Below are 27188 nucleotides of genomic sequence, written 5' to 3' on the forward strand. Positions count from 1 at the left end.
AAATAAGCACTTTATTCCTTAACTGGTGGTAAAGACATGTTTTTTAGTTTTATAGTATTCTGCATAATTATTTGAGTGTCTGTGATATTTCCTAACAAAGAGATGAGACTATGTCAAAACTGCTCTCAGTACAGTGTGGGGAGCAGGTCTGAGGAAGGTAAGAGCGGGTGTGCAGAGACTGTTACAAGCAAGACAGTGGTTACATGGCCTGGAGTAGTCGTCGTGGAGACAAGAGAGGATGTCCCCCCGTGACATTGCAAGGCAGAATTGTAGGGCTTCACATGAATCATAGGGTGGTTGGGTGAGGGGTAGGGAAGAATCAAGATCCTTTTTTTTCTTTTCTTTTTTAAGATTTTATTTATTTATTTGATAGAGAGCATATGACCACAACAAGCAGGGGGTTCATTCAGCAGAGAGAGAGGAAGAAGCAGACTCCCCACTGACCAGGGAGCCCAGTGCAGGGTTTGATCCTGGGACCGGGGGTCATAACCTGAGCCGAAGACAGATGCTTAACCACTTCACCGACGGAGCCTTCCAGGGACCCCTCAAGATCCTCCTCTAAGAGGAAAAGCCACATGCCTAACAAGAAGTTCTATTTCCATTCTAAAGACAACAGGCGGGCGCCTGGGTGGCTCAGTGGGTTGAGCTGCTGCCTTCGGCTCAGGTCATGATCTCAGAGTTCTGGGATCGAGTCCCGCATCGGGCTCTCTGCTCAGCAGGGAGCCTGCTTCCTCCTCTCTCTCTCTGCCTGCCTCTCTGCCTACTTGTGATCTCTCTCTGTCAAACAAATAAATAAAATCTTAAAAAAAAAAAATAAATAAATAAAAAATAAATAAATAAAGACAACAGGCACTAGCACCTGGTGCTGCCTAGTGGGGACTCTGGGACAGACAAAGCTGGCTTCAGATTCACCAGCGGTGACATGAGGCATGTCCGTCAGCCTCCCTGAGCCTCCATCTCTTTCCTTTAAGATGCTCAGTGGTTGTGAGTATTAAACAAGGGCGGGCACAGAGAACGTTTCCTCACACGGTGCCAGGCACAACAACCAGTCAGTGGAAGGGCTCTGTCTGGTTGTTATGGAAAATCTAGATTTTTTTTTTTAAGACTTTATTTACTTATTTGACAGAGATCACAAGTAAACAGGCAGGCAGGGGGTGGGGGGAAAGCAGGCTCCCCACCTAGCGGAGAGCACGATGTGGGGCTCAATTCCAGGACCCTGGGATCATGACCTGAGCCGAAGGCAGAGGCTTAACCCACTGAGCCACCCAGGTGCACCAAAATCTAGATTTTTTTAATATCTGAGTTGGCGGCAGGATCTGGTTTGGATCCCAGGTCACCAGCTTCATCCACTGGTTCTCAGGACTCCCCTGCAGTGCTTGACAGAAATACAGTGACCTGGCCTCACCTCCAGAGAGTCTGATTGGGAAGCTGGAGCCCAGGAATATGTGGTTTCATTGAGTTCCGTTCCAGAGTGATGCAGATCCTAGGGTCCACAGACCACACTCATAGAGGCCCTGTTCCAGACCCTACTATAATAAGACACACTGACACTCCCCCACCTCCCCCCGACACACACCACTGCCCAGGTGGTGGTAAAAAGAGGCCTGACCTCTCTGCCTCTGTTGGTCACTCTTCGGAGGCTGTGACAGCAACACCAATCAAACCTGCTGCAGCACAAAGGGAATCCGTTGGCCTGTGCAACTCACGTGAGCAAGGCAGCTGTGAGCGCAGCACGGTGTAGCCTCCCTCTAGCCATGAGATGCCTCTGCTCCTGTCTGTGTTGGCCTGACCCCGGGCAAGCCTTCTCCATATGCTGCCCCCCAGGCCCAGGTGCAGCCATCCTTGCAAATGACAGTCTCAGCAGAGGAGCTGTCAGCGGAGGGTCCCAGCCAGAGGCGCCCGTGGAGCCCCCCTGGCCTCGTGGGGTCAGCCACTCTCGAACCGCTTGAGCTGAAACTAGGGACAGCTGATGTTACCAGGAGAAGGGGGACAGTTGCCGAGCAGGAGAAAACTGAAGACGGCCACCACACTCCAAAGGGAGCGCTGCGATGAGAACTATCCCTGCAAACAGTGAGTTCTGGCAGGCGTGAGCCCCCAGTCGCCAGCCAGAGATGGTCAGGCTATAGCCAGAGAGCACTTTGTTTTGTTTTAAAGATTTTATCTATTTATTTGACAGAGATCGCAAGTAGGCAGAGAGGCAGGCAGAGAGAGAGGAGGAAGCAGGCTCCCCGAGGAGCAGAGAGCCCGATGTGGGGCTCCATCCCAGGACCCTGAGATCATGACCTGAGCCGAAGGCAGCATCTTAACCCACTGAGCCACCCAGGCGCCCTCCCAGAGAGCACTTTGTAAGGTGCTGCCCCAAGAACAGAAGTTTTCTTGCAAATACTTCTCCAGCCTCTAGACCTCAGCTCCTAGAATGTCCTTCCTCTGCTTTTTCCTAACCCAGGAAACCCAGCTTCACTATCACTTTCCCCAAGAAGCCACCCGCCCCAGCCACCATGTGGCTTTGCCTTCTGTTTGACTGTAACCATAGCTCCCAGAGGCAGAGTGGGCTCGAGTCCTGCCCTGCCCCTTCATAGCTTGGTGACCTTGGACAAGGGCCTTCATTCTCTGGGCCCTGTTTCTCTCATACATCTAGTACCTGGCCATTTCCCGAAGTTCTCCCTGCCCCTCCTCAGCCATCATCAACTTCTAGCTGTGTGCACGATGCTCGAATAAAGGCATACTTCTCGTGGTCCCTTGGCGCAAGGTGTCCCGGGGCTAAGGGCTCCCCATGGGGTGGGAGCAGCAGCGTAGGAGCCTGGTCTGAAGGGACGGCAGGCATGCATCTGGCTGGCTCACACCCTCAGTCTTGCTCCCTGAGATGCACGTGCTGCCACCTTTGACCAGAAGGAAGGCCCCAGGAGTGGCAGAGCAGTGATCCAGAAGCCACTCCATAGAACGGAGCCACCTTACCTGCTCTGCAAGTCAGGCCTCCCACCTTTGGCAGGAGAAGTACCTTCGAGTTTGCTGAAGCCATGATAATTTGGGGCCCTCTGTTGCAGCAGAACATCGCCCGAACTCAGAGTCCCTGCCTCCCGGGGTTGGTTGTGCAGGTTAGAGAAGATGTGGTCAAGATGCCTGGCCCGGGGCCCAGTGCGCAGTGAGCGCTCCCTCGGGCGGGTGGCTGTTCTCTGCTCCCAGTTATCCTAGCCGTGCGCTCCGTGGGCCTCATGCGTATGAGCGGGCTGTTGGCCGGCCGCCTCCCGCACTGGGGCGAGCACTTCACGCTGGTGCCTCTGTCTTCTCTCTCCCTCAGCTCTTGCCTGGTTCCTTGGATGCCAACAAGAGAAACGAACTCTGGCCAATTATCGGAAGACTGCAAGGCGCCCACAGGATGGCAGGGGAGGCCGAGACCCAGGCTTGGCACAGACAGACGTCACCGTGGCTGAGCTGCCACACTGCTGATCCCGCCCAGATGTGAGCAGATGCCAACAGTGCGGGGTCTCCTTGCGCCTCTCCCCCCAGGCCCCTTCCAGAAGAGGGGACACCTTGGTGAACACTTCCACCAGAGCAGACCCAACAGCAGTAAGTTCATTCCCCAAAAGGACAGTAAAATGGTCACTGAGCAGCGAATGTCCCAAGTATGGATGGGGTCTGGATGCTCTTGGAAGTGAGCAACAAAGACCCCGACCCACACAAGAGTGAACTCCATCACCTCTCAAAAACGGATGCCTGCATGTGGCTGCTCACGGTGAGTGGGTCGGTGGGTGGTCAGCGGCATCACTGGGGCCCAGGTGCTTCCCACCCCTGGCTCCGCCCTCAGGCTTCAAGCAGGAGCTCCAGACCTGAGGAGGAGGGAGAGAGGAAGGCCCCTCCTGTGCCTCTCCTGGGAAGCCCTTTCTGGAAGCGTAAGTGCAAGGAAAGATGGAATCACCAAAACGGGTTTGGACTAATCTCCTGAGTGGAAGGAAGTTGAGGGGTTAATCCCAGGTCCACTTCTGGGCAGATGAGGGACCCATGCGGTGGCAACTTCTCCAGCTGGTCAGGAAGGCTGAACCACATGGTTGAGTATTTTCCATGAGTAACCAGCAGGTGGAACAAGGCAGTGCGGCCCAGTCCTTGAGTTCGAGGTCCTGCTCGTCAACATGAGTCAGAAGATACTTACAGGGTCTTCTGCCCTCATCGCCCCAACGTTAAGCCTCACCCATGTCAATAGGCAGGGAAGATTCCAGAGAACTGGAGAATTCGGCTCCCAAGCATTAGCACCCACTGCTCCTGCCGCAGACAGGTAAGGAGTCCATTGAGAACCTCAGAGAACGTGTCCCGCCCCGGCTCTGCCGCTGACCGGCCGTGTGGCCTTGTACCTAACTTTCAGAGTCGCTGTTTTCTGCATGAAAGTGGGGACAAATACTCAGCACACGTTTGCCCAACATTCTTCTATTCTAGGGACCATCTAGGCTGGGGGCTCTGCGTGGGCCCTGCCAGTCCTCCCTCTGTTGTCCCCTCTCTCGGCTTGGTTTTGTGAGCGGCCACTGCTCCGGGTGGTCCCTGAGTCTCTTCTCTGTGTCCCTCTTCTCTGCACTGTCCCTCCCGGTCAGCCCACTCGCCTCAGCTTCTTACCCTGACACTTGGACCACTGGCCCCCTGGCCTCCAGGACCCACACACCTTTGGCTTTTTCTTCTACCTCCAGTTACCCTCTGTGGCCCCTCCACAGGCTCTCCTCCTGGCTCAGCCTCTAGCTCAGCGCTGGGCCCTTTGTCCACACCCCGGGAGGAGGCTCTCAGCCTGCTTCAGGGTTTTCGATACCAGCTCTGTGCCGACGACCCCCTCAGAGGAAAAACCCCACGTGTTTCTCCACGTCCTGTACTTTTGTTTCAACAAATGTGTGGGTTTTCCACACCCAGGAGTTCCGGCACTAACAGCCTGGAGTTAGCGCAGACCCCACAGGCTAAGTGCTGTCCCATGAGACCCCGCACCCTGCCCCCCACTACTTCAGATGCCATTTGAAAGTCCAGGTCGTCACCTGTGCCTCTTTCATCAACCAGACGTTCCCATGATCCCTCCGCGGGTTTGATAACTTGCTAGGATGGCTCACAGGACTCGGGAAAATGGTTTACTTATAATTAAGGATTTATTCTAGGACACAAGGCACAAACAGCCAGATGGAAGCCATGCACGAGGCAAGGTTTTGGGCCCAATACCTTGGGGCCCTCTCCAGGCATGTAACCTTCCCAGCACTTCCCTCCACCTGCTCACCAGCCAGGAGAGTCTCTCGACTCTTCCACTTAGAGGTTTTTTTTTTTTTTTTTTTAAGATTTTTTATTTATTTATTTGACAGACAGAAATCACGAGTAGGCAGAGAGGCAGGCAGAGAGAGGGGGTAGGCAGGCTTACCGCTGAGCAGAGAGCTGGACGCGGGGCTCGATCCCAGGACCCTGAGATCATGACCCGAGTCGAAGGCACAGGCTTAACCCACTGAGCCATCCAGGCGCCCCCGACTTAGAGTTTTGACGGGAGACTCCATGGTGCACTCACAGCTGATTCACTCACTGGCCCCTGCTGAATCCTGCAGCCTCCAGTTCCCTCCACTCCCCCGGAGGCTGGGGAGTGGGGGTGAGGAAGGGGGGTAGAGGTGAGACTGAAAGTTCCTGCCCCCGGCAACCAGCTCCCCCCATCTTTGGGGGTTTTCCAAAAGTGACCTCATTCACATACACTCAGGTGTGTCGGAAAGGGACTTGTTATGAAGAACGGCAGATGTTCCTTTCGTCTTTATCACTTCTGGAGCCTTTTCAAGAGCTGGGGGCAAAAACCAAGTATTATAAGATGCTCCTAGTGCTCTTATCCCTTAGGAAATTACAAGGGTTTTAGGCGCTCTGGTCAGGAGCCATGGGCGAAGACCAAAATATCTATTTCTTCTATCACAACATCACACCCCGAACCCCTCTCCCAAGTTCCAGATTCAAATCCTACTGCGCATGTGACCCCTCCACTTCGATAGTTCAGATATAGTCACCAACAACTGGGCTGTCCCCTCCCGGGCTTTTCTGCCCCAGGGGTGGCACCACGCCACACTCGGGCGCACTTCCTCGCCTTCCCCCTCCATGTCTGGTGCACACGCCGTCCGGTCTTGTATTGGTTCTACCTCCCGAATCCCTGCCCATTTTTCTGTTCCTACTCCCAGCCACTACCTGGCCTGCTCTTCCACTTGTGCCTTCCCTGAGACCAGCTCCCTAGCCCGCCACCAGAGCTCCCTCAGGAAAAGCAAACCGTATCAGTGGATGAAAAAATAAGCAGACCATGGCACAGCCACAGAAGGGGATATTCAGCCACAGCAGGAATGAGGTGCATGGAGGAACCTTGAAAACATGCTGAGTGAAAGAAGCCAGTCGCAAAAGGCCACATATTGTAGGACTCTGTGTGATGGAAATGTCCAGAACAGACAAATCCACAGAGACAGGAAGCAGGTCCCTGGGCGCTTGGGCTGGAGGGGAGAGTGGGAATGCAGACCAGCTCCTGAATGGGTACCAGGTGTCCTTTTGAGATAATAGGGAAGTTCTGGAACGGAGTAGTGATGAGTACTGTCCCACATTATGCATGTACTGACCGTATATAACGGTTCAAGTAGTAAAGCTTATGTTATGTATGTTTCACCACAATAATAATTTATCTTATCTTGACCCTCCCCTGCTTAAAATTCCCATGCCTTCTTGCACTTCGCATGAACTCCAGTGCTTCCTGTCCCCTGCTCTCCTCTATGACCTACTTCTCCCCACTCTCTGCCCCTCCCACCATGTTGGGATAATTCTGGCTTCCTTTTGGTTTTTCACCAAGCCAGGCTCTTTCCCACCCCAGGGCCTTTGCCCATACTGTTCCCACTAGGTAGAAGGCTTTCCTCTCCCTTCATGATCAGCTCTCCCTCAGTTTTCAGTGTTAATTTAAATGGCACAGAGAGGCCTTCCCCAACCCGCCTACCTCAGTGGGACCCCCTCTCTCTCCCCAGCACTGTAATTCTCTGCCATAACCCTGTGGTCGTTTCTTTCACAATACCACCACTGGGTCTTTGTGTGCCTCCCTACAGAGACTAAGTTCCTTGAGAGGAAGTGGGCTCTGTCTCATTCACCTCTGCGTTCTCAATGCTTAGCTCATAGTTGGCACTCGGATGCTGCTTGCTCAATTAAGGAAAGAACATCAGCTAGCAAGGGAAGGGATGGAGGCAGGATTTAAAGCCAGATTTCTTGGATGCCGACTCCTTTCCACTCCTCCACGTGATTCTGAACTATGTATAAAGCAGAAGCTTGAACCAAGTACCAGAGGAGGGGGTCAGAGTTAGCCATAACCTTTTAATGTAGTGACGTGATCACGTACAGGTCCACCAGGCTTGTGTGGCTGTCACCTGCTCTAGATGAATCACACCCGCTGGCGAAGCAGCCTCTGGACCCAGACGCCAGAGGCAACTCTGGAAAATCCAAACAGGGCCCCGGCTGAGGTCTCACGCACTTCTCTCTCCTCCTTGCTCTTTCCTCGAATCCTCCTAGAGCCAGGACCAGGGTTTTGCCCTAGAAAGGGAAGTAGTCAAGTGCAGCAGCTGAAAACACTGGCCCGGAGGAAACAAAACCAGCAGAGGCAGCCCTCTCTCCCACTGCGTCGAGCCAGAATGAGCCCATGCCCTGGCCCAGTGCCAGCTCTCCTGGGGCACAAGCAGACCAGACCCAGGGCTCATGCTCTGCCCTTCCTCAAAATGCTCCCCAAACATTAAAAGGCAGGCTCCCAGAAAGCTCCTGGGACAGTGACTGACTTGTCCTTGAGCAAGCTGGGCTTACTGCTCGATAAGAAATGTGCAGTGGGGGGCAGGGACTCCCTTGTGCAAGAGGACTGCGTTGGCATTGCTCAAAGCAGAGGACAAGTCCTTCCTCTAAAGCGGGAGTTCCTAATGCTTCTTTGCAACAGGGGTCCTCTTCTCCGGGGCAATGTTTTTAACTCTGTAATACAGAATGCCTTGCATTACAAACGATCCATTATCTTGAAATGCTGCTATTGAATTATTATTTATTTTTTAGATTTTATTTATTTATTTGACAGACAGAGATCACAAGTAGGCAGAGAGGCAGGCAGAGACAGAGGGGGAAGCAGGCTCCCTGCTGAGCAGAGAGTCCGATGCAGGGCTGATCCCAGGACCCTGAGATCACCACCTGAGCCGAAGGCAGAAGCTTTAACCCACTGAGCCACCCAGGCGCCCCTGAATTATTTTTTAAATTGTGATAAATACATGAGAACTGACAGCTGGTTTAGTAACTACAGGAATCTTGAAGCAGTGGCGACTATAACCTAGATTTTAGGATATCTGCAATAACCGTCTTGTGATTTGAAGATATCTGTGATGTCGGTTGATGACAAAGCCGTGGGTACTGCTAATACAAGTGTGGGCTGTTACCTGCATTCATCACGGCAGGAAATGTTCAATTTCAGTTGATGAAAGCAAAGTAATTTTTTCCTATCCTAAATGACCAGCCTCTTAGACTCTCTGGACCGTAGAGGAACGTGCCGGAGCCTTGCCTCCCCAACTCACATGGGAGCTCTCTGAGGACCGAGCTGCTTATCTTATAGTAAGTTTCTGGAAAGGGTCTGCCTACCACACGGCAGGCATCCAACATGGCTCTGTTGAGCCCCTTGGATCTTCTAGGCAGATAATCACATAGATCACAGATGGGACATTCCCTCTTTTCAATCTTTGTCCTTCTCGCCTCCTTTCTTGTTTCGCTGCATTAGCTGGGGTCTTCCCTACGATGTGGAATAGAAGCAGTGACACTGGGCAGCCTTATTCTCAGTGTTCATTTATTAATTCATGCCGTAGAGATGTAAAGCACCTACCATGTGCCCGATGTGACAAAACTGAGATCTTTTCCTGTCCCACTGAGGAGACTGAGGCATTCTGTGGACAGAAATATTGAGAACATGACCAAATTCTCCCTACTTGCTAACCTGCTCTCTTAGGAGCCTGATTGCTCAAGTATACGGAAATAAGTCCCTGCTGGTGGTCGCAGGCTCAGGGCACAGCTAAGGCTGGCAGCTGTGGGCTTCCCCTGGACCACAGCAGAGCCGGCAGGGAGGCAGCACGTGGGAAGGATGATGAGAGATCAAGCCAGGGGTCCGGTTGAGGCCACCAGCTGTCTGCACTAAGCTTGTCACTGCAGGCAGAAGGAATTGTTAGAGCCAATGGAAAGAGGGATGCAGCCCTGGGGTGGGCAGTTAGGTGATACCTGCTGATACCTGTTCTCTCCGCCTCTTCCCACTCCTGAGGGAGTGAATGCGGAGACCAGGCCAGTGCACACACCCTCCACTCTGTCCAGCGGGCACTGGTAGGGGAGGGACATTGTTAATTAAAAACAAGATTGGGGCGCCTGGGTGGCTCAGTGGGTTAAGCCTCTGCCTTCGGCTCGGGTCATGATCCCAGGGTCCTGGGATCGAGCCCCACATCGGGCTCTCTGTTTGGCTGGGAGCCTGCTTCCTCCTCTCTCTCTGCCTGCCTCTCTGCCCACTTGTGATCTCTCTGTCAAATAAATAAATAAAATCTTTAAAAAACAAACAAACAAGATTGATGTGTAAAATGGACCAGAATAGGGGGCGCCTGGGTGGCAAAGTCGGATAAGCGTCCGACTCTTGGTTTTGGCTCGGGTCATGATCTCAGGGTTGTGAGATCCAGAGTCTGCTTGAGATTCTCTCCCTGCCTTCCCACCCGCCCAGATAAATATTAAAAAAAATAAAATGGGCCAGACTGGGGTTAAGGACTGGAATAGGAATGTTGCAATAAGAAAATGTGACCGCGAAGTCAGATGAGACTGAGTTGTTTTTGTTTGTTTTTAAGAGGGGAGAGAGCATGGGTCGGGGGAGGATGGGGGAGAGGCAGAGAGGGAGGGAGAGAGAAAGAGAATCCTCAAGCAGACTCCCCACTGCGCGCGGAGCCTGACTCGGGGCTTAATCCCAGGAGCCTGAGATCATGACCTGAGCCAAAAATCAAGAGTCCGACACACAATCAACTGAGGCACCCAGGCTCCCCTGGACAGAGATGTTTTTAAGAGAGCCTACTGCCCTACAGGTGGGGGGGGGGGGAACAGGATTGGGAAAAGGAGACTCCATGGAAGCCAATGGAAACAATACCACCCTGATAGGCAGACGACAGCCCGCCTCCCCAGATGTCTCCATCCCACTCCCCAGGATTCGTGAATAAGCTACCACACCTGGTGGAAGGGACTTTGCAGGGGTGATTAATCAAGGACGTAGCCAAAGGGGATTATCCAAGTGGACCCAAGGTCATCACAAGGTCCTTTCAGGAGGGAGAAGGGTCAGATCTAGTGGAGAAGGGCTGATGATAGCAGAGGTCAGAGGGCAGCCGCCACAGCTGAGGAATGCAGGCCCGCTCTGGCAGCTCCAAAAGGCAAGAATCCCCCCCTAGAGCCTCCAGAAGGAACAGAGCCCTGCCATGACCTTTGATTTTAGCTCTATTAAGACCATTGGCACTACTGACCTCCAGAGCCCTAAGATAACAAATCTGTGTTTTAAGCCACTGGGTTTGGGGTAACCTGTTACAGCAGCAATGGGAAACTAATACCGCTCCCAGGACTGAGACTCCTGCCCCCAACTAAACCAGAAGCAGGGAGATGTGAAAGAGAGGGCCTGCTCCACCCCGAGGTTTGGGACAAACGGTCTTTTTAGGAAGACGGAAGCTAATGGAAACTGATTCCAGGACAGTGCCAGGAATGAAGTGCGAGCAGTGCTGGGGCACCCCGGGAGGAGAGGGACATTGCCGCTGGGCCCGGAAGGTAAGGAGTCCCCCTGAGCAAGGGGGCTCAGCCTCCAGGCAGGAAGGCACCCTCCTCTGGCGCGGAGACCTCCTTCCCGCATTCAGGAGTGGCCGGGCCTGCCGGCTTCGAGGTTGGCCATGCCTTCAGGACATTCTGCCCACTCTCCAACCTCTGCATGGCACATACAGTGCAGGGGACAAGCAGAGCCACTCAGAGCCACCCCTAAGGAAACCGGACAGGGGGGCCACCGGACATCAGGCCCAGCCTCCCCGAGTGCGTATGGTGGGGAGGGGAGTGGACCCGCCCCCACTCCATCCCGCCGGAGGAAGGAAGTGGTTCCCTCCTCCCACCCCTTCCCTCTGGCTAGCCTGGGACCGGATTCTCGTGATTCGCGATTGGCTCCCACGGGCGGGACCTTTGTCCATCTGCAGGAGCGCAGGAGGCCCCGCCACGCCCGGGCCTACGGAGCGGGAGGGGGCGGGGGAGGGGGGCGAGCCGGAGACCAACAGGGAGACAGACGGGCCAGGGCTAGAGCCCCGGCCCGTGGCGGCGCAGGGTTAGAGGGCGGGCTGGGGGGAGGGGAGGGGGCCAGGAGGAGGGGCGGGCAGGGAAGGAGGGAGGGGCCGGGCGGCTCCGCGGGCGCCGAGCTCGCAGTCGCTGCGGTGGCCGCCGGCGGTTGGGGCGCAGGGTAAGTGCTCCGCGGCTGCGACGCGGCCGCGCCGGCTGTAGGCGCTCTCCCAAGCCGTCCCAGCCCGAGCCGTCCGAGGAGCGGACCCTCACCCTCCCCGACCCCCTCCCCCAGCCTGCCTGGGACCCCGCCCCCAGTTGCCCTCGGTTCCGGCGTCTGACAGCGCCGGCGGGCGCGGGCGGACTGGCACTCCCCCGGGGGCCCCTTGCCCTGTGCAGGGAGTACTGGAGTCCGCTGGAAACAGGGCAGGAGGCCTGGTGCCGCGGGACCTGGGAGGGAAGCCCCTCTTGGCCTCAGTTACCTCCCCTTGAAAACGGGAGCATTGATAAGAACTACCCTTTCGTCCCGGGCTTACCGTGCAGACAGGTGCCTTCATCACCCGCCGAGGGCAGCAACAGGTGCGGTGAGGACCACGCTTGTCTCGTCTTACAGGTGAAGACGCCGAATCTCGGGCCAAGCCACTTGCCTTGGGTCACCTGGCCGAAGCAGGCAGAGCCAGAACCTACACCCAGGTGTGTATGAACCCCTAAATCCTTTTATTCACCATCCCTGCCCCTCTCTGCCCCCCCCCCCCACCCAGGAAGACTGCGGGGGAGAAGTGAGGATGAAGGTAGTCCTGGGTACCCCAGGAGGAGGCTGAGATGAGACAACCGCCGGGGCCGCATCCCTTCACCTGGGAATACCCCCCCCCCCAAGATTTTATTTATTCATTTGAGAGAGAGAGCATGAGCAGGGCGAGAGGCAGAGGGAGAAACAGACTCCTGGCTGAGCAGGGAGCCCGAGGTGAGGCTCCATCCCAGGACCTGGAGATCAGGACCTGAGCAGAAGGCAGCTGCATAACTGACTGAGCCTCCCAGGCACCCCACCTGGGAATACTTTTAACCACTCCTCTCTTGGGGCAAGGTGTGCTGAGGAAAGAGAATGGTGGGTTGGGGACAGGTTAAACTGCAGGAGGCAGCGGTGCTGCCCCCCACAGGAGCTTACAGACCTCTCCCCACCATCTCTGCTGGGGGCAAGGGCCCTTACAGCCCCACTGTGGGGCTTCATCTCTTCATCACTCCGTTCCCTCGACTGTCCCGGGGGCTAAGCATGGTACTTACCGTACAGCACTGCTGAGATGAAGTGAGACACTTGGTACAAATGCTTAGCCCAGCACCTTGCCCAAGGCTACCACGGAGCTATGCCCACCGCCCCCACACACACCCTCCAGCTTCTTCCCTGTCCCTCTGAAAGCACACCTCTGTGCCTGACACCTTTAACCTCGGGTCAGTCAGGGCTCTTCGAGATATGCACAATTTCCGGACAGCTTCTTGAGTAAGCCAAGGCTGCCAGTGGCAACTTCTCGCACTCTTGAGTCCCTAGGGGAAAGACTAGGAGGAGCACCATTTTGAAAATCTTTGGGCTGACGTTTGCACAATTCCAGAACCACTCCAAGGTCCCCAGGCCCTCTGCGATCACAGGTTTAGAGAGAAGGAGGAAGCCCTGACTCTTGTTGCCCCAAACCGGCTCCTCATCTCCTCCCCCTACATCTGAGCCCGCAGCGGGTTCTGCTCCTCAGCATGTTCTGAATCTGACCAGCCCTCTGCATCATCTTTTGCCTCCCAGCCACCGCTCTTGACCTCAGCATTGCCTCCCAAGCCCTCTGCAAAGTCAGACTCTTGTGTCCTGCCCCTGTCCTTGCACCGCATGTTCCCTGCAGACCCACTGACCTCCTCTTTCTTCCTTGGACCTGCTGGGGTTTTGTTTTGTTCTGTTTCTTTGTTTTTGTCCCCTTGGGACCTTTGCACAAGGCCTTCCTTCTCCAGGGAATACTCTTCCCGGCCATCTTCTTGTGACTTACCTCTTTGCAACTCTGGGACTGCTGTCCAAGTTGCCTCCTCGCCTTCTCACGTCTTCCCTGACCACTGCACCTGCAGGAGCCCCACTCGCCTGCTCTCTTCCTGCATTACCGTTACTCCTTCTCTTTCTTCCCATGCTTAGCCTCAGGGGATCTTACCTTGCTTACGTGTTTCCCTGGTTCCCTGTTTGTCTACCCAGCTAAAGTATCTGTCTCCCAGTGCCCTGACCTTTTTCTTCATCACTTCGGATTCCCACCCAGAACCCAGCACAGTGCCTGGCATGTAGTAAAAGTTCCAATTTTGTTGTACAATTGCCAGTCATGTGTGCAACCGTCAGAGTTTGACTTGTCATTGCTTAACAGCCTTCTTTCTGTATTTCTACATAGACCTCAGAATTGTTATTCCTTCTAACAGCCCGCTGCCTTTCTCAGCTGTTCTCTAAAGTGGGGCTTGTGGCGTCTTTCCAGGTTCTAGCCATCATATCCAAAGTAGCTTGTCCACATTGCACCTGTGTTTTGGTACTCAATGATTTGAAATAATAGCTCCAAACTGATGTGTTCAAGTCAAGAGTATGATTATTTTGAATGCACTTGGCACTTATCACCAGAGGGCTGTTAAGGAAAAACAATGCCTGGCAGTGTGCAAGTTTCCCTACAGCCCCACAAGCACTGAGTTTTATCACTTTTGTTTTGTCTAGTTTAATGGAGAGGTCATGTATGTAATTTTCTGTTGCTTGAATTAGTGAAGCTGGTTGTTTTTCTATAAATGTGCTCTTTCTATTTCCTGCCTTGTGAAGGAAGGAAATCTCCAGGGCACCTTAACAGCTCCCTTCACCTTTGCCTGTGCTAAAGGTTCCACTTGAGCCCGTCTCATGAGAGCAGGGTGAGGGCCCCCAGGGGCTAGAACAGGAACACACTGAGCTAGCTGAACTGTGCTGGTTGCAGAAGCCATCCTGCCAGTCGACCAGCAAGAAACCCTCTGAGAGGCCCTTGTGCCTACAACCCATGCTACTGAGGAGAGAAAGAACTTTATTTTTTTGTTTAAGTCTTTATGAAAATTTTTTCCAGTTGATATTTTTTTCTTAAATCATCAAAGGACACGGTGTGCAGGGTTATTTATTAGAACATTGGGACAGCAAAAGATTGGGAAGTAATCCAAATTCTGATCACTAGTGGGACTACTACACACATTCCTCCAGGGGAACCTTGTGGAGTCATTCCAAGGAGTGCATTCAGTATAGCGCGTACTGATTGAGAACAACCAGAAATACTGTATTAGTCTCCAATAGCCGCCATAACAAATTACCACAAATTGGATGGCTTAAAGCAACATAAATGTATTACTTTACAGTGCTGGGGATTTGACGTCCACACTCTGTCTCAGTGGGCCAACATCAAGGTGTTGTGTGGCCAGGCTGCATTTCTTTTTTTCTTTTTTTTAAAAATATTTTATTTATTTATTTGACACACAGAGAAATCACAAGTAGGCAGAAAGGCAGGCGGGGCGGGGGGAAGCAGACTCTCTGTTGAGCCGAGAGCCCCATGCGGGACTCGATCCTAGGACCCTGAGATCATGACCTGAGCCAAAGGCAGAGGCTTAACCCACTGAACCACCCAGGTGCCCCCAGGCTGCATTTCTTTTGGACACTCGAAGGGAGAACCTCCAACTTTTGGAGGCTATCCACATTCCTTGGATTGCAGTCCCTTCCCTCGGTCTTCAAAGCCAGTAGTGTAACATCTTCAAATCTCGGACTCCAGCTTCTGCTCCTGCACTCACATGTCCTTCTGTCTCTGATGATTCTGCTCTATTCAAAAAGACCCTTCTGATGACATTGGGGTCACCTGGATAATCCCCATCTTGGGAGCCTTATTTGAATCGCATCTACAAAGCCCCCTTTGCCATGTACAGTGACATATTCACGGGTTCTGGGGAGTAGGACAGGTACACCTTTGGAGGGAGGGGGTTCATTATGGAGCTTACCACACCCTAAAGGGAAGTAAGCAAGGTTTCAAGCAGTGTGTGTGTCGGCTCACATTTGTTGAAGTTTAAAGAAGAGAAAAGGAGTAGATATAGATGTGCTTGCAAAGGCGTAGAATACCCCTAAAGACCACACAGGAAACTGCTAAGAGTGGCTGCTTCTGGGAAGAATGGGTAGAAAGGAAGCTTACTAGTCACAATATATCTTTTTGAATTGTTTCAGTTTTTTGGTACATACCTGTGTCACCTACATTAAAAATAAATTTTAAGAACTAATACATACTCATTGTAAAGGGTCAGACCTTCCAGGAAGTGAAGGAAAATACCTACAAAAATCAGTCCCCTCGACCACTCCCTTTTTGTCCAACAATAACCACTGTAAACAGTTTGGCTATATCTTTATGGACTTATTTTTAAAAATGCATATGTAATTTTTCACAGATTGGGTCATACTATATATATTATGCTGTAATATATATTTACATATACAATATATGCACTTTTTTTTTTTTTTTGGACAGAGAGATCACAAGTAGGCAGAGAGACAAGCAGAGAGAGAGGAAGGGAAGCAGGCTCCCCACTGAGCAGAGAGCCTGATGTGGGGCTTGATCCCAGGACCCTGGGATCATGACCTGAGCTGAAGGCAGAGGCTTTAACCCACTGAGCCACCCTACATATACACTTTAATGTATGTCTATGCGTCTTTATTTTTTTTTTTAGTTTAAACTGGAGTGAAATTCACATAACATGAAATTAACCATTTTACAACTCTGAACAGTTCAGTGGCGTTTAGTGCGTTCCTGATGTCACGTAATGACCACCTCTATCCAGTTTCAGAACATTTTCATCAAACCAAAAGCAAACCCTGCCTCTGTTAAGCAGTCAATCACCATCCCCCTCCCTACCTCCTAGTCCCTAGCACCCACCAGTCTGCTTTCTGTCTCTGTCTCTGTCTCTGTGGCTTTGCATATTCTGGGTGTTACATATCAGTGGAATCATGTCATATGTGAAGTTTTGTGTGTGGTTCCTTTGATTTCGTGTCCAGTGGAATCATGTCATATGTGAAGTTTTGTGTGTGGTTCCTTTGATTTCGTGTCCTGTTCTAGGGGTTCATTCATGCTATAGCATGGGTCAGGACTTCATTTCTTTTTAAGACTGGATAACGTGCCACTGTATGGGTGGAACATCTTTCATTCATCCATTCATCCCCTAATGGACACTTGGGTTACTTCCACCTTTTGGCTAAGAGTTTTTTTTTTTTTTTAAGATTTTATTTATTTATTTGACAGAGATCACAAGTAGGCAGAGAGGCACGCAGAGAGAGAGAGAGAGAGAGAGGAGGAAGCAGGTTCCCAGCTGAGGAGAGAGCCCGATGCGGGACTCGATCCCAGGACCCTGAGATCATGACCTGAGCCGAAGGCAGAGGCTTAACCCACTGAGCCACCCAGGCGCCCCAGGCTAAGAGTATTTTTGTATATGCATTTGTCTGAGTTCCTGTTTTCAATTCTTTTGGATATGTACCAAGGATGTGCATCCTTCTACATAAACTTTGAGCTTTATGCTATTTTCAGACACTGTTAACGTAAGCAAGTTAAAAATAATTTGTATCAAAGTGTCGCAAAGCACACACTAAGATAAATGATAGCAGGATGTCAGATCTAGACCAACGTTTTCTTATTTTCCAGATCCAGAGAGGACAGGAAAATGGCTGCCTGGGATGAAAAGGTAAATTATTTCTGATGGACCAGCAGTGTTAAAGGACCCCCCCGGGCTTGAAGACCATTCTGTTTGGTGTTTCAAACAGGATAAAGGGAAAATACCTGTTTGGGATGCTTCTGCTATCCCGAAGTGTTCAGTCGCAAAAGTGAAAACTATAGTAGGAATTCACAAACCTCAAGATACCCCAGTAATCTGAATCAGATCCTTTAAAGCCCACCTCTGCATTTTAATAATAACCATGTGTCATGAGCCCCGGACCTTCACCTCACTGAGACCTCTGTCTCCTTATCTGGAAAAGGGAGAGAAAATTACCCTTGTTCCAGAAGGCTTGTTGGGAAGAGTTGAGGAGACCGTGATCTCAAAATGCTAGGCTGATACTGCCCATTTTACAGAGAAAGACACTTGGGCACAGAGAAGTAAAGCCACTTGCTCAAGATCACACAGGTAGGAAGTGGCAGAAATAAGATGTCACCCTGGCTTTACCTCCTGTATCATGTGATCATCCCAAGCAGAACTATTAAACTCTGTCCTTGATATCTGGGGTGCAGGGTTGTTGGGCTTGGGGGGACATCTGTTATGAAGGGTAAGGACAAGGTAGAAAGGAAATGTGGCTTCCGTTTTAGTTGTTTTGTGGGAGGTTCCGGGGGAGCTAGCAGGTAGAGCTGGGGGCTCAGGGTAGCAGCAGGGTGATCAGTGAGTGTCCAAGAAGCAGGGTCATGGACTGATAGTGATGCCCTTTTAATGGTAAGAATCATTTGGATTTTAAGGCTGTTTAGAGTGGCAGGGAAGTGGCCCATGCTGTATGCTACCAAATCTGATTTCAGAAAAGTTGGAATCTGGGGAAAATGTTCCTCTTGGAATTCGATGAAATATAGCAGGAGAAGCATTAGCAATCATAGCATGAACATCTCCTGAGCACCCACTCCGTGCCAGCTATGTGCTCAGCGCTTTCTGTATGTTTGGTTGTTTAAGCCTCTCAACAACCCAGTGCATTAAGTGCTGTTACTTCTTTCCCGCTGTTACAGATAGGGAGATTGAAGCACAGCAAGGGTTATCGATTTGCCCAAGGTCACACAGCTGGCCAGAGGCCCAGACCCACGCTGCCTGCCTTCCACGCCCTAAGTACGGATGAGTGATGGTGCCCTGTATGCTTTTCAGACACAGTCGATCCCAAAGATAGGCTGGGTCTCCCGGGCAAAGAGCTCCTGGCAGGAAGGGAGCAGAGAAGGGGGATTGCAGCGGCAACAAGGGCTCTCGGGGGCAGATTCCTTCCCTCGACGAATGTTTATCCGTGCCAGCGGTGTCCCGGCACCAACCTCATCTGGCAGGCTGTACCAGCAGTCCAGCAGACGCTGGTCCCTGCCTGCCTGTGGCTTCCTCTTCCGCTGAGCGAAAGATCCCTGTCAAGTCACAAAACAGTGCGTGTGAAGGGGCACGTTTGCCGAGCCATTAAGGAGTGGCCATGGTTCATGTGGGTCCCTCCCTGGGACCACTGAGATCAGAAGGGCCTCCGACCGCATCAGATCACAGGCCTCTCTGTCTGACACCTGGAGGGCTGGAGTAGGTAATCAGGTGCTGAGGGATGACCGGGAAGGTGTTGTAGCAGAAGAAGTGGCCCTTGCGGAGGCCCCGGAGCAGGGCAAGGTGGGGAGGGAGCAGGGGCATGGCAGGAAACTGGCGGGGACCGGCAGCCTGGGAGGGATTTGTGATTGAAGTGCCCAGAACCTGGGGCCACAGTGGTCCTGGCGTGTATGCAGAATGGGGGACTGATGTTCAGAGGAGAAAGACCACTTTCCTTTGGAGGGTCACGGAAAGTTCTGCAGAAGAGGCAGCCTTTCAGCTGGGGCCTTGGGATTTGAACTCATGGAATCCAAGGAAAGGGCATTTCCAGTGGCAAGAACAGGATAGACAAAGACCAGGAAGCGGGCTCTCCTGTAGAGCTCCACAGAGCAGAGCAGAGCGGAACGGGCAGGGGCGGTGATGGAGGAGGGAGAACCCTGGGGCCAGAGCGGACTCTCTGCCAATCTGGAAGACGCTAGTAGACCACCTGCTGCTCTGTGGCTCCAGTGGGTGGACGGCCTGGATTCCAATCCTGCCTCCACCCATGGTGGGCTGCATGACCTCAGACGAGTTTCTGAAACTCCCCGAGCCTCCGTGTGCTTGGCCATGAGTGGGGTCAACAGTCCTCCCATGTACTTGGGTATTGGACGTACAGTGCCTGCCACCGCAGAGTGAGGAACTCCAGGAGTTCAGCGATTTTCATTCATCAAAGGCCAATGGAAACACAATTCCTACTTTCCATCACTTGTAGTTCCCTGTGAAAGCAGGCAAACCAAAAAAGCCAAAACACTTGGTGCTGGTTATTCTGGGGTGAAACCAGCTCATACCTAGTGAGGGGCAGGATCACCCCCTACAGTTGTTCTGGATAAAAATTCAATAGTGTGTGTCCAGAATCATGGCAGTATTCCTCATCAAAACTGGTCCTCTCTCTTAAAAGGAAATGACCCAAAAAAGGAAACTAACTGCTAGCACCCTATTCCATAGCCCGTCAGGTGCCATTGATAGGAGATGTGCCATTATTTTGTCCTATGGAGAAACGTGGTCTTGGAATTGGTGATAAACGTGCTAAAAATGAGGAGAAATCAGAGTCCATAGTGAGAGCATTAACTTCTTGGTGCAGTTTCTTGGCTGTTAAAAAGGCATAAATCTATGCACCTAACTAGCAGGAAAAATAAAATACAGAATTGTCTGCCGTCTTTGATTATAATTAGAGAGAAAGAGACCTTAGGTGGATAAGAAGTCTGGTGTGTTGGGATTATCATGAATTCCTTTCCTTTTGCTCCCGTTTTCACGGAGCTGAGAGAAAAAAATCTAGGGTAAAGGTCTGTTCCCTGGGGTGAATGACAAGCTGGGGTTGGGGGCTGTGCAGGGGATCTGACTGACTGGAGCCAGGGAGCTGGTGGGGTGAGGGGGAGAGGTTGAAGGCACAGAAGCAGCAGAATCACAGAATGGGGGTGCAGAGCCAAGGGGGGGTGGAGGAGGGAATAACTTCCGGGACGGGGGAGGGGCACAGAGGCCCGCCAGTACCAGGAGCTGACAAGAGCTGGGGAATATTGGGCCAGGACCACCTGTAGCAGTTGAACCTCTATTGAGTCAAAGGACAAGTTCCTTTTAGTAATTTACCCTTCTGGAGTTAAAAAATTGTTTTAATCAATTGCTTTTAGGAGCTTTTGAATTGTCCTGCTGCCCTGGTGTCTGAGGGAAAAATGGCAGTGTCGTAGGAGGAACTGGTGGGGTTTTTCAGACCTGTCTCACCCGTAGGCAGCTCTGCAGAGCCCATCTCCTTGTGCCTCTGAGTTCCTCTTCTGTGAAATGGGAACAGTGATACTCCTTCTCGAAGTGTGGCGATCAGAGCTGCTCACTGAAGCAGGGCCGGGCTACGGTAAAGTTGCCACCTGGAGCAACCTTCGAGGTTGTTCTCTGGGTTCTTGGCCATCAGCTCGCCTCGTCCTCCTCTTGGATGATGCGTGTTACCAGCCACATCTGGGGAACCTGGGAGCCAGTGTGCTTAGCCATCGCGCTAGCCCTTTGCTCATTTCTCGTGAGGCTCAGGGTTTACTTGCCGTGCCGGTGCTCACCCGCGGCTGCACATGGGAGGTCCCAGCACCCAGGCCACCCCCAGACCAACCGAATCACGATCTTGGGGCTGGGACCACGGCCTTGGGTTTTTTAAAAGCTTACAGGTGGTTCCAAAGTGTAGCCAGGGCTGAGAGGCACCGGTTAGACTGCGGCTGGGGAGGGCCTCTCTCCGTGGGCTGCTTTGCAGTGAGGCAGGGGAGAGGGGCGTCCTGAATTCAGTTCTTCCATCTTTTCCTGGCCAAAGCATTGCTAAGACGCTGGGGCTGGGAGTTGCCCGGATGACTCGGTCAAAATGGTGATAGGTCTTCGTTTCTGGCTGAATAACTGTTGTTCTTTTTTTCTTGATATGTTTTCATTTTCTTTATGCTTTCATAATAAAATAACATGACTTACGCTTCCCAGTTAACACGGCTGATATCACATACTTTGAGCAGGGCTGTCTCCTCTCTGGCAAACCCTTCCCAACCCCAGGGAAATAGACCAGGCCTGTGCTCCGAATACCTGTGTCCCTTTGCAGCTCATTGGTGACTCCCGAGTCCTTTAACGGGCTGCTGGCTGTCATTTAAGCAACGGAGTAGAATAAAATGGAAACCACCAGAGTGCTCGCACAGAGAAGCTTGGTCGTAGATCTCGTGTCTGTCAGTGTGTATTAAAAGGCAGGATTAAAATTTGTTTTTCTCACTGAGTAACCCTGGGCTGAGCTCCCTGCCCAGCGCCCAACCAGGGTGATGTTCAAAGAGGTCGTTGCAAGAAGAGGGGGCTTTGGGTCAGGCAGCTTCCCTCCGAATTCTCTCTCTCTGGCTGTGGGCCCTGGGGCAGATTGTTTGGCTTCCCCCAAACAGAAGTGTTTCGGTCCCTCCTCCTGGGGTTGTTGCAGTGTGTTCTGGGGAAGAAGGGGTAGGGGGTAAGGGGGGTGGTTAACGCCAGGCTCCTGCTACTACAGAATGTTCTTTCCCCCATCTTCTCCCTCCCCACCCCCCCACCCCGGGCCTCGCCATCCTCTTGGCCATCCAAGGCTGGGAGATGACTCAAGATGGGAGGGATCCTGACCCTGCAGGAAAAGGAGAGAAATGTTGCAGCATCCCCTGGGGTACCTGGGCCTCGGTCGGGTGCCTTAGCCCGTAAGCAGCAGCCCCCACAAGCTGGTCAACCACCAGTGGCGGTGGTTTTTGTCAACCTCAGACTTCCTCCCCGCCCTAGAGAAGGAAAAGCTGCCACGCTTATTTAAAGACTTCCCTGATTTTAAAAATAGGCATTCCTCAGAACCCAAATCCCCAGGGTGGGGGGGGGCAGCAGCCCTGGGGCAGGTCATCTTGCTCCTGGAGGTCGTCCTGCCTCCCCACAGAGGAGAGTTTGCTGGGGCATGGCGGGGGGGGGGGGGGGTGCGGGATTCGTTCCACCATCCAGGCTGTGTTGTGCAGGAACATGCAAGACGGGCCCTGATAGTGGGGGATAGACCCAAACACAGGACTCACTCAGTTCCTCCAGGAGCCAGTGGTGACCCTGTGGGTCAGGTGTCTCCTGGGAAGCTTGTGAGAGACGCGGTGCTGGCAGTTTCTGCGGGGGGCCGGTCACAGGGGTACCTTCTGTCCAGCCCTTGCAGACTCCCCGAAGGAAAGCAAGTGTTCCCAGTAAGCCCCGTTGCATACACAGTCTAGGCCCCGTGAGCTCTTCATATCAGTGAGTGATGGAACCTTCCAGATACTAGCCAAGGGCCAAGCAGGCCTTTCAAAGGATGGCAGCCTCAAGCCTGCTCTGCCCCGGGAGTGATGGGATTATGTCTTGAGACTGAGACGTGCTCTCTGGCTACTGATGGAGCTGCTGTGTCCTCCATGTGAGAGGGGGGGGTGAGGCTGGCTGGTGACAGAGGGTGGGAGAAGCAGGTGGCCCCGGGGTTCATGATGAATAGGCTGTGGGGGAGGGGAAGGAACGTGAGCACAGGGGGACAGCTTCTCTGAGTATGTTTTAAGCGCCCTGGACTAGAAGACAAGAGACCCAGGCACATGCCCAGGACTGTCTGCTGACTGGAGGCATTTGCTGGGTTATAGGGCCTCAGTTTCCCCATCTGCTAGGGGAGGGAAGGTTGCACCTCAGAACCTTGATTCTATGTCTCACAAAATCCTCTTCTGTGGCCTCAAAAAATCAGCTTTTCTGGTATCTGTTGTTTTCCCCTCATTGGCAGAGCATTTTAGCAAGAACAAAACTGGTAGACTTGAGTTCATAGTGGCTGGCTTTACCACTTATGTTTCTTTGTTTTTAGGTGTTTGTTCTGTTCCATTGTTTTGGTTTTCTTACCCAGAGATTCCAGTAATGGATGTATTGATTCAGTCTCCTTCCTGCCTGACCCCCAAATACTTCATTCACCGTTCAGTTCTCTGTAGATGGGATCTCCCTCCAAAAATGGCTATTTCTTAGGCTTACATCTGATACAATAAAATCTGAAAGTTTTTCTTCACCCTCCAACCCAACCTCATGCCCTTCTCAGAGGGAATATTTGATTTGGGTTATCGATTTTGTCTATTTTTTTGGTTGTTGTTTTTTTGTTTTTGTTTTTGTTTTGTTTTTTAGATTTTATTTATTTTCGAGTGAGAACAGGGGGAGGAGCTGAGAGAGAGAGAGATTCTCTAGCAGAGCCTGACACAGGGCTCAATCCCAGGACCCTGAGATCATGACCTGAGCTGAAACCAAAGTCAGATGCCTAACTCACTGAGCCACCCGGGCGCCCTGATTTTGTCTGTTGTTGACAAGGATGGCATATGATGCAGTCTGGTCCACAATGTGCTGGGTCTCACTTAGAGTCTGTTTAGATCAAGGATGCCTCTCTGTGTCCGTGCCTACGGGTACACCCCCGATCGCCCTCTGAACAGCCGCCTGGGGTTCTCTAGCACAGGTCTGCCGCAGAGTGTGTAATGTTGGACTTTGAGGTCATTTCCAAGTTTGGGCTGTCGTAGCATCACTCTAGGGACCATCCACGTGCTTACGTGTGAGTCCCTTGTCAGGTCAAATGATAGGGACATTTTAGATTTTGATAGAAACTGGTTAAGGCCGAACTCCTTCTTTGCTCTCATGCCTGGCTCATTGGAGAAACTCATTTTTTTTTTTTAAGATTTTATTTATTTATTTGACAGCATGTGCACAAGCAGGGAGAGCAGCAGACAGAGGGAGAGGGAGAAGCAGGCTCCTTGCTGAGCAGAGAGTCCGATGTGGCTCAATCCCAGGACCCCGGGATCATGACCTGAGCCCCAAAGGCAGACACTTAACTGACTGAGCCACCCAGGTGCCCCCAAACATCTTTTCAAAAATGAAAGAAACTGCCCTATTGCCCTCCTAAGACGAGTACCCCTTCCCTAACCGCTGTTATCCTGCCACACCATGTGACTCTGGGCAGTGGATCTCTTCTCTCTGCGCCTCAGTTTCCCCCTCTGGAGTGGAGAGCCTGCCCTGTCTACCTCTCAGGATTGTTAGAAGCTACAAGTGAGAGTAGAGGCGGGCGGAGGTGGCCTGTAAGCTGTGACCAAAAGGAAGAAGTTGCTGCCAGGATGGGTGGCAGGAACAGGCCTTTCCCAGTGGTTTTGCAACCTCTGAAGGAGACTGCTTTCTCCTCGGAGCCCAGGATGAACATGTGGCCCATGAAGGTAAAGGGAGGGAGCAACCACCCATCATCGGCTGACTTGGGTGCATGTCTCTGCCTTAACTTCCTGGAGCCTCTATAACAAATAACCACAAACCAGGTGGCTTAAAACAACAGAAACGTATTCTGTCAGTTCTGAAGCCTTGAAGTCTGAAATCAAGGTTTTGGCAGGGTTGGTTCCTTCTGGAGGCTTTGCAGGAGCATCTGTTCTCTCCCTCTCTCCCAGCTTCTGGTGGTTGCTGGCGAGCTTTGGCACCCTTGGCTTGTAGACGCAGCACCCCAGTCTCTGCCTCCATCTGCGCATGGTCCCCTCCTCGTAAGGACATCCGTCTTTGGACTTATGGCCCACTCTACTTTCAGGATGATTTCATCTCAAAACCTTTTAACTAGTTACGCCTGCAAAGACCCATGTTCCAGGTAAGGTCATATTCTCAGGTTCCAGGTGGAAGTCCATGAATTTGGGGGCAGCTATGTTCAACCCATGATACGGCCCTAGAAGGCAGATCCCCGTCCCTGGCCCCAGAGCCCTGTGCTCTGAAACACGGGCTCCCAGTCACAGCAGCCCAGGAGCAGATCCTGGCTCTGCCATTTTCCAAGCGCATGACTTGGGACAAGCCACCAGCCTCACCGAGACCCAAAATGATGGCCTCAACCTCAGGGGTTTGTTAGGGACAAAATTAAATCGTGCATTTATAAGGAATTTTAGTGGTATGTTAATATACTGAAACAAATAACGGATCAAACAAAGCCAGACTGAGGTCATGGCTCTTGCATCTTCCTGGAGTTTTGGGGCAGGTGATGCTGAATGATAAGCAAATCAGGTCCCCAGAAGTAGGCTCTGGGAGGGAGCAGGGACATGGGGACTTCAGGGACATCAAGAGTCTGCCCAATTTCTTTAAAAATACCTTTCTCTGTGATTTGTTGGATGACCACAAAATAGGGACATTTCCCCTCCTACGGGGGATAGTTTCTGACCAAGCCCGTAAAAACAGACATTCCTAAGAACATGTTTTGTCTCTCTTCTACATCTGTTTTTTCTCATTTCTGCCCCCTCTCTCCCAGGCAGTAATCTTTCTGGGATGATACTTATCGTGTGTAAAAGAGAAGTAGGTGATGCATTTACCTTTCGGGGGTAACTCTTGTGGTTTGCTGTTAATTCACTTGTTACATAGTTACCGAACCCCTGCGTGTGACTGAGGGGGGAGGAGTCCCTGCCCCCCCCCACCCCCAGAGTTTGCAGACCAGGGCAGGAGACAGACAGCACTGAGATGCCACAGCACTCGATAGTCAGTAGCAAGAGAGGGAAGTAGAGGAAGAAGGCTCACGCAGCAGGTGGCCACTAGGGTAGGCCTCCCCGGGGAGGAAGAATCTCGAGGTCTGTAAGATCTGAAAGAGCAAGAGCCTGCAGAAGGCAGAAGATTCAGCAGCCAGTAGGCACAGGTGTGCCTAGTCCTGGAGCAAGAGGGAGTGAGGCACTGGGTGCATCTGGGGTGTGGCAGAGGCAGGGGCCCTGGGGAGGAGCCCAGGGGCTGGAGAGACCAAGAGAGCTTTGCTTTGTCCTGAAGGCAGTGGTTGGCAGGGGGCAGGGTGGGAAGCCAAAGGTCCTGGGGGAGGGGGCAGGTGAGAGCAGGGACACAGCCCCGTTGTCCCTGCAGAAGGGGGACCCTGGTCCCCCTTTCTCGTGTGGATAAAGGGCCAGGCAGGAGGCCAGGTAAGGAAGGAGGCTTTGCAGGCGTCCAGGCAAGCAGCACTGGCAGCAGGAGAGGGTAGGAGGGTGAAGAGAAGGCGGGCGTGAGCAGCCTTGTCTAGGAGGTTAGACCGACAAGCCTAGAAGGAGACAGAGGAGCCTGAGCTGAGCTTTGGCTCCTGGCTTGGGCAGCAGCGTGAAGGTGATGCTGTGCGCTAGGGAAACAGGGAAGGATAAGGGGATATGGGGAGGGGCACGTGGGTGGCTTCCTCGGTTAAGCGTCCGCTATTGGCTCAGGTCATGATCCCAGGTTCCTGGGTTCGAGTCTCCCACCAGACTCCTTGCTCAGCGGGGAGCCTGCTTCTCTGACAAATAAATAAATCTTAAAAAAATAAAGAAAGGAAAAGAAAAAGAGTGGGTATGGGGGAAAGAGAAATCAATTCAGTTTTGGTCCTAGGGGAACTAATGACCTGGAAGGGTACCAGACAGCAGGCTGGAGACTGATTTGCACACGAGACTGATTTGCAAATGTTCTCAAGGTTGAGAACACAGGTGTGCTGCGACCACCAAAAGGGGAGAGTTGCCCAGCATGAGCACAGGGTCAGCATCGGGGTCTAGGGGACTTCCAGGGCTGTGGGCGCAAGGACATGGAGACAGGAGAGAAATCAAGAGGAAGATGGTCAAACAGAGCCAAGTTAACACTGAGAGGAAGCAGGACGGTCAGGGTGGGAACCCCGTTGTGCACTTTGGTACGGAAGCCTGATCCTGGAGAGAGAGGTGTCAGGTTGTAGTGGGGCAGCAAGGGTTAATGTGGGGGACATGGAGATGGGAGCTGTCCAGTGCCAGGGAATGTACTGGTTTTGATTCTTGGGGTGGCAAGTGACAGAAACAATTCGATCTGGCATAAGCCACAAAGGGACTCTGTCGGTTCCTGAGACTGAGGAGTCGGGGGGCGGTGGGGGCTGCTGCAGAAGCAGGTGGCCGGACGGTAAGCAGAGGAGTGTGATATCCCCGGACGGCGGTGAAGCTGGAGGACTGGGAATGAGAGTTTGTGTTGCTGAAGAAGAACGGTGGGCACCCATGGGGGGCTGGTCCAGGCCAGGCCCAGAGGGTGGTGCGCTCTCTGAGTAGCTCACTGAGTCAGTCCTTCCTCCCGCCCAGGCAGGGTGGGAGGAACCCGAGAGCCCAAAGTGGGTGGTGAGTTTGCCGAGGCCCACGACATTTTCA

At 52.5% G+C, this 27188-nt stretch overlaps 1 protein-coding gene and 1 long non-coding RNA gene across 15 annotated transcripts in view; one reads left to right on the top strand and one right to left on the bottom strand.

Moving 5' to 3' along the window:
• Positions 1-328: 328 nt before the first annotated feature.
• Positions 329-11972, bottom strand: LOC309847793. Of its 2 annotated transcripts, none has more exons than XR_014302623.1 (5): positions 11826-11972; positions 7349-7539; positions 5378-5779; positions 854-4369; positions 329-624 (listed from the first exon to the last, which is right to left on the bottom strand). It is a non-coding gene; the product is annotated as an uncharacterized lncRNA (long non-coding RNA). The 2 variants fall into 2 exon arrangements; XR_014302624.1 differs by having other exon boundaries at positions 7377-7539; positions 11826-11946.
• HVCN1 (hydrogen voltage gated channel 1) overlaps positions 11133-27188 on the top strand; it is a 35889-nt gene continuing 19833 nt past the window's right edge. For 2 of the 13 annotated variants that reach the window (XM_082698479.1, XM_082698482.1), the window contains exons 1-4: positions 11433-11470; positions 11903-11982; positions 16971-17010; positions 24501-24691. Coding sequence is in view for 5 of the 13 variants with exons in the window: in XM_082698482.1 (XP_082554608.1) it covers positions 24683-24691 (9 nt within the window). In the remaining 8 variants the exon portion in view is untranslated. Of the gene's footprint in view, positions 11339-11370; positions 11471-11832; positions 11983-16970; positions 17011-24500; positions 24692-25529; positions 25650-27188 lie in introns of those variants that run through there. The other 11 variants (XM_082698481.1, XM_082698471.1, XM_082698477.1 and 8 more) reach the window with 11 other exon arrangements.

The sequence above is a fragment of the Mustela nivalis genome, assembly GCF_964662115.1.
Source record: "Mustela nivalis genome assembly, chromosome: 14".
Taxonomy (NCBI): Eukaryota; Metazoa; Chordata; class Mammalia; order Carnivora; family Mustelidae; genus Mustela; species Mustela nivalis.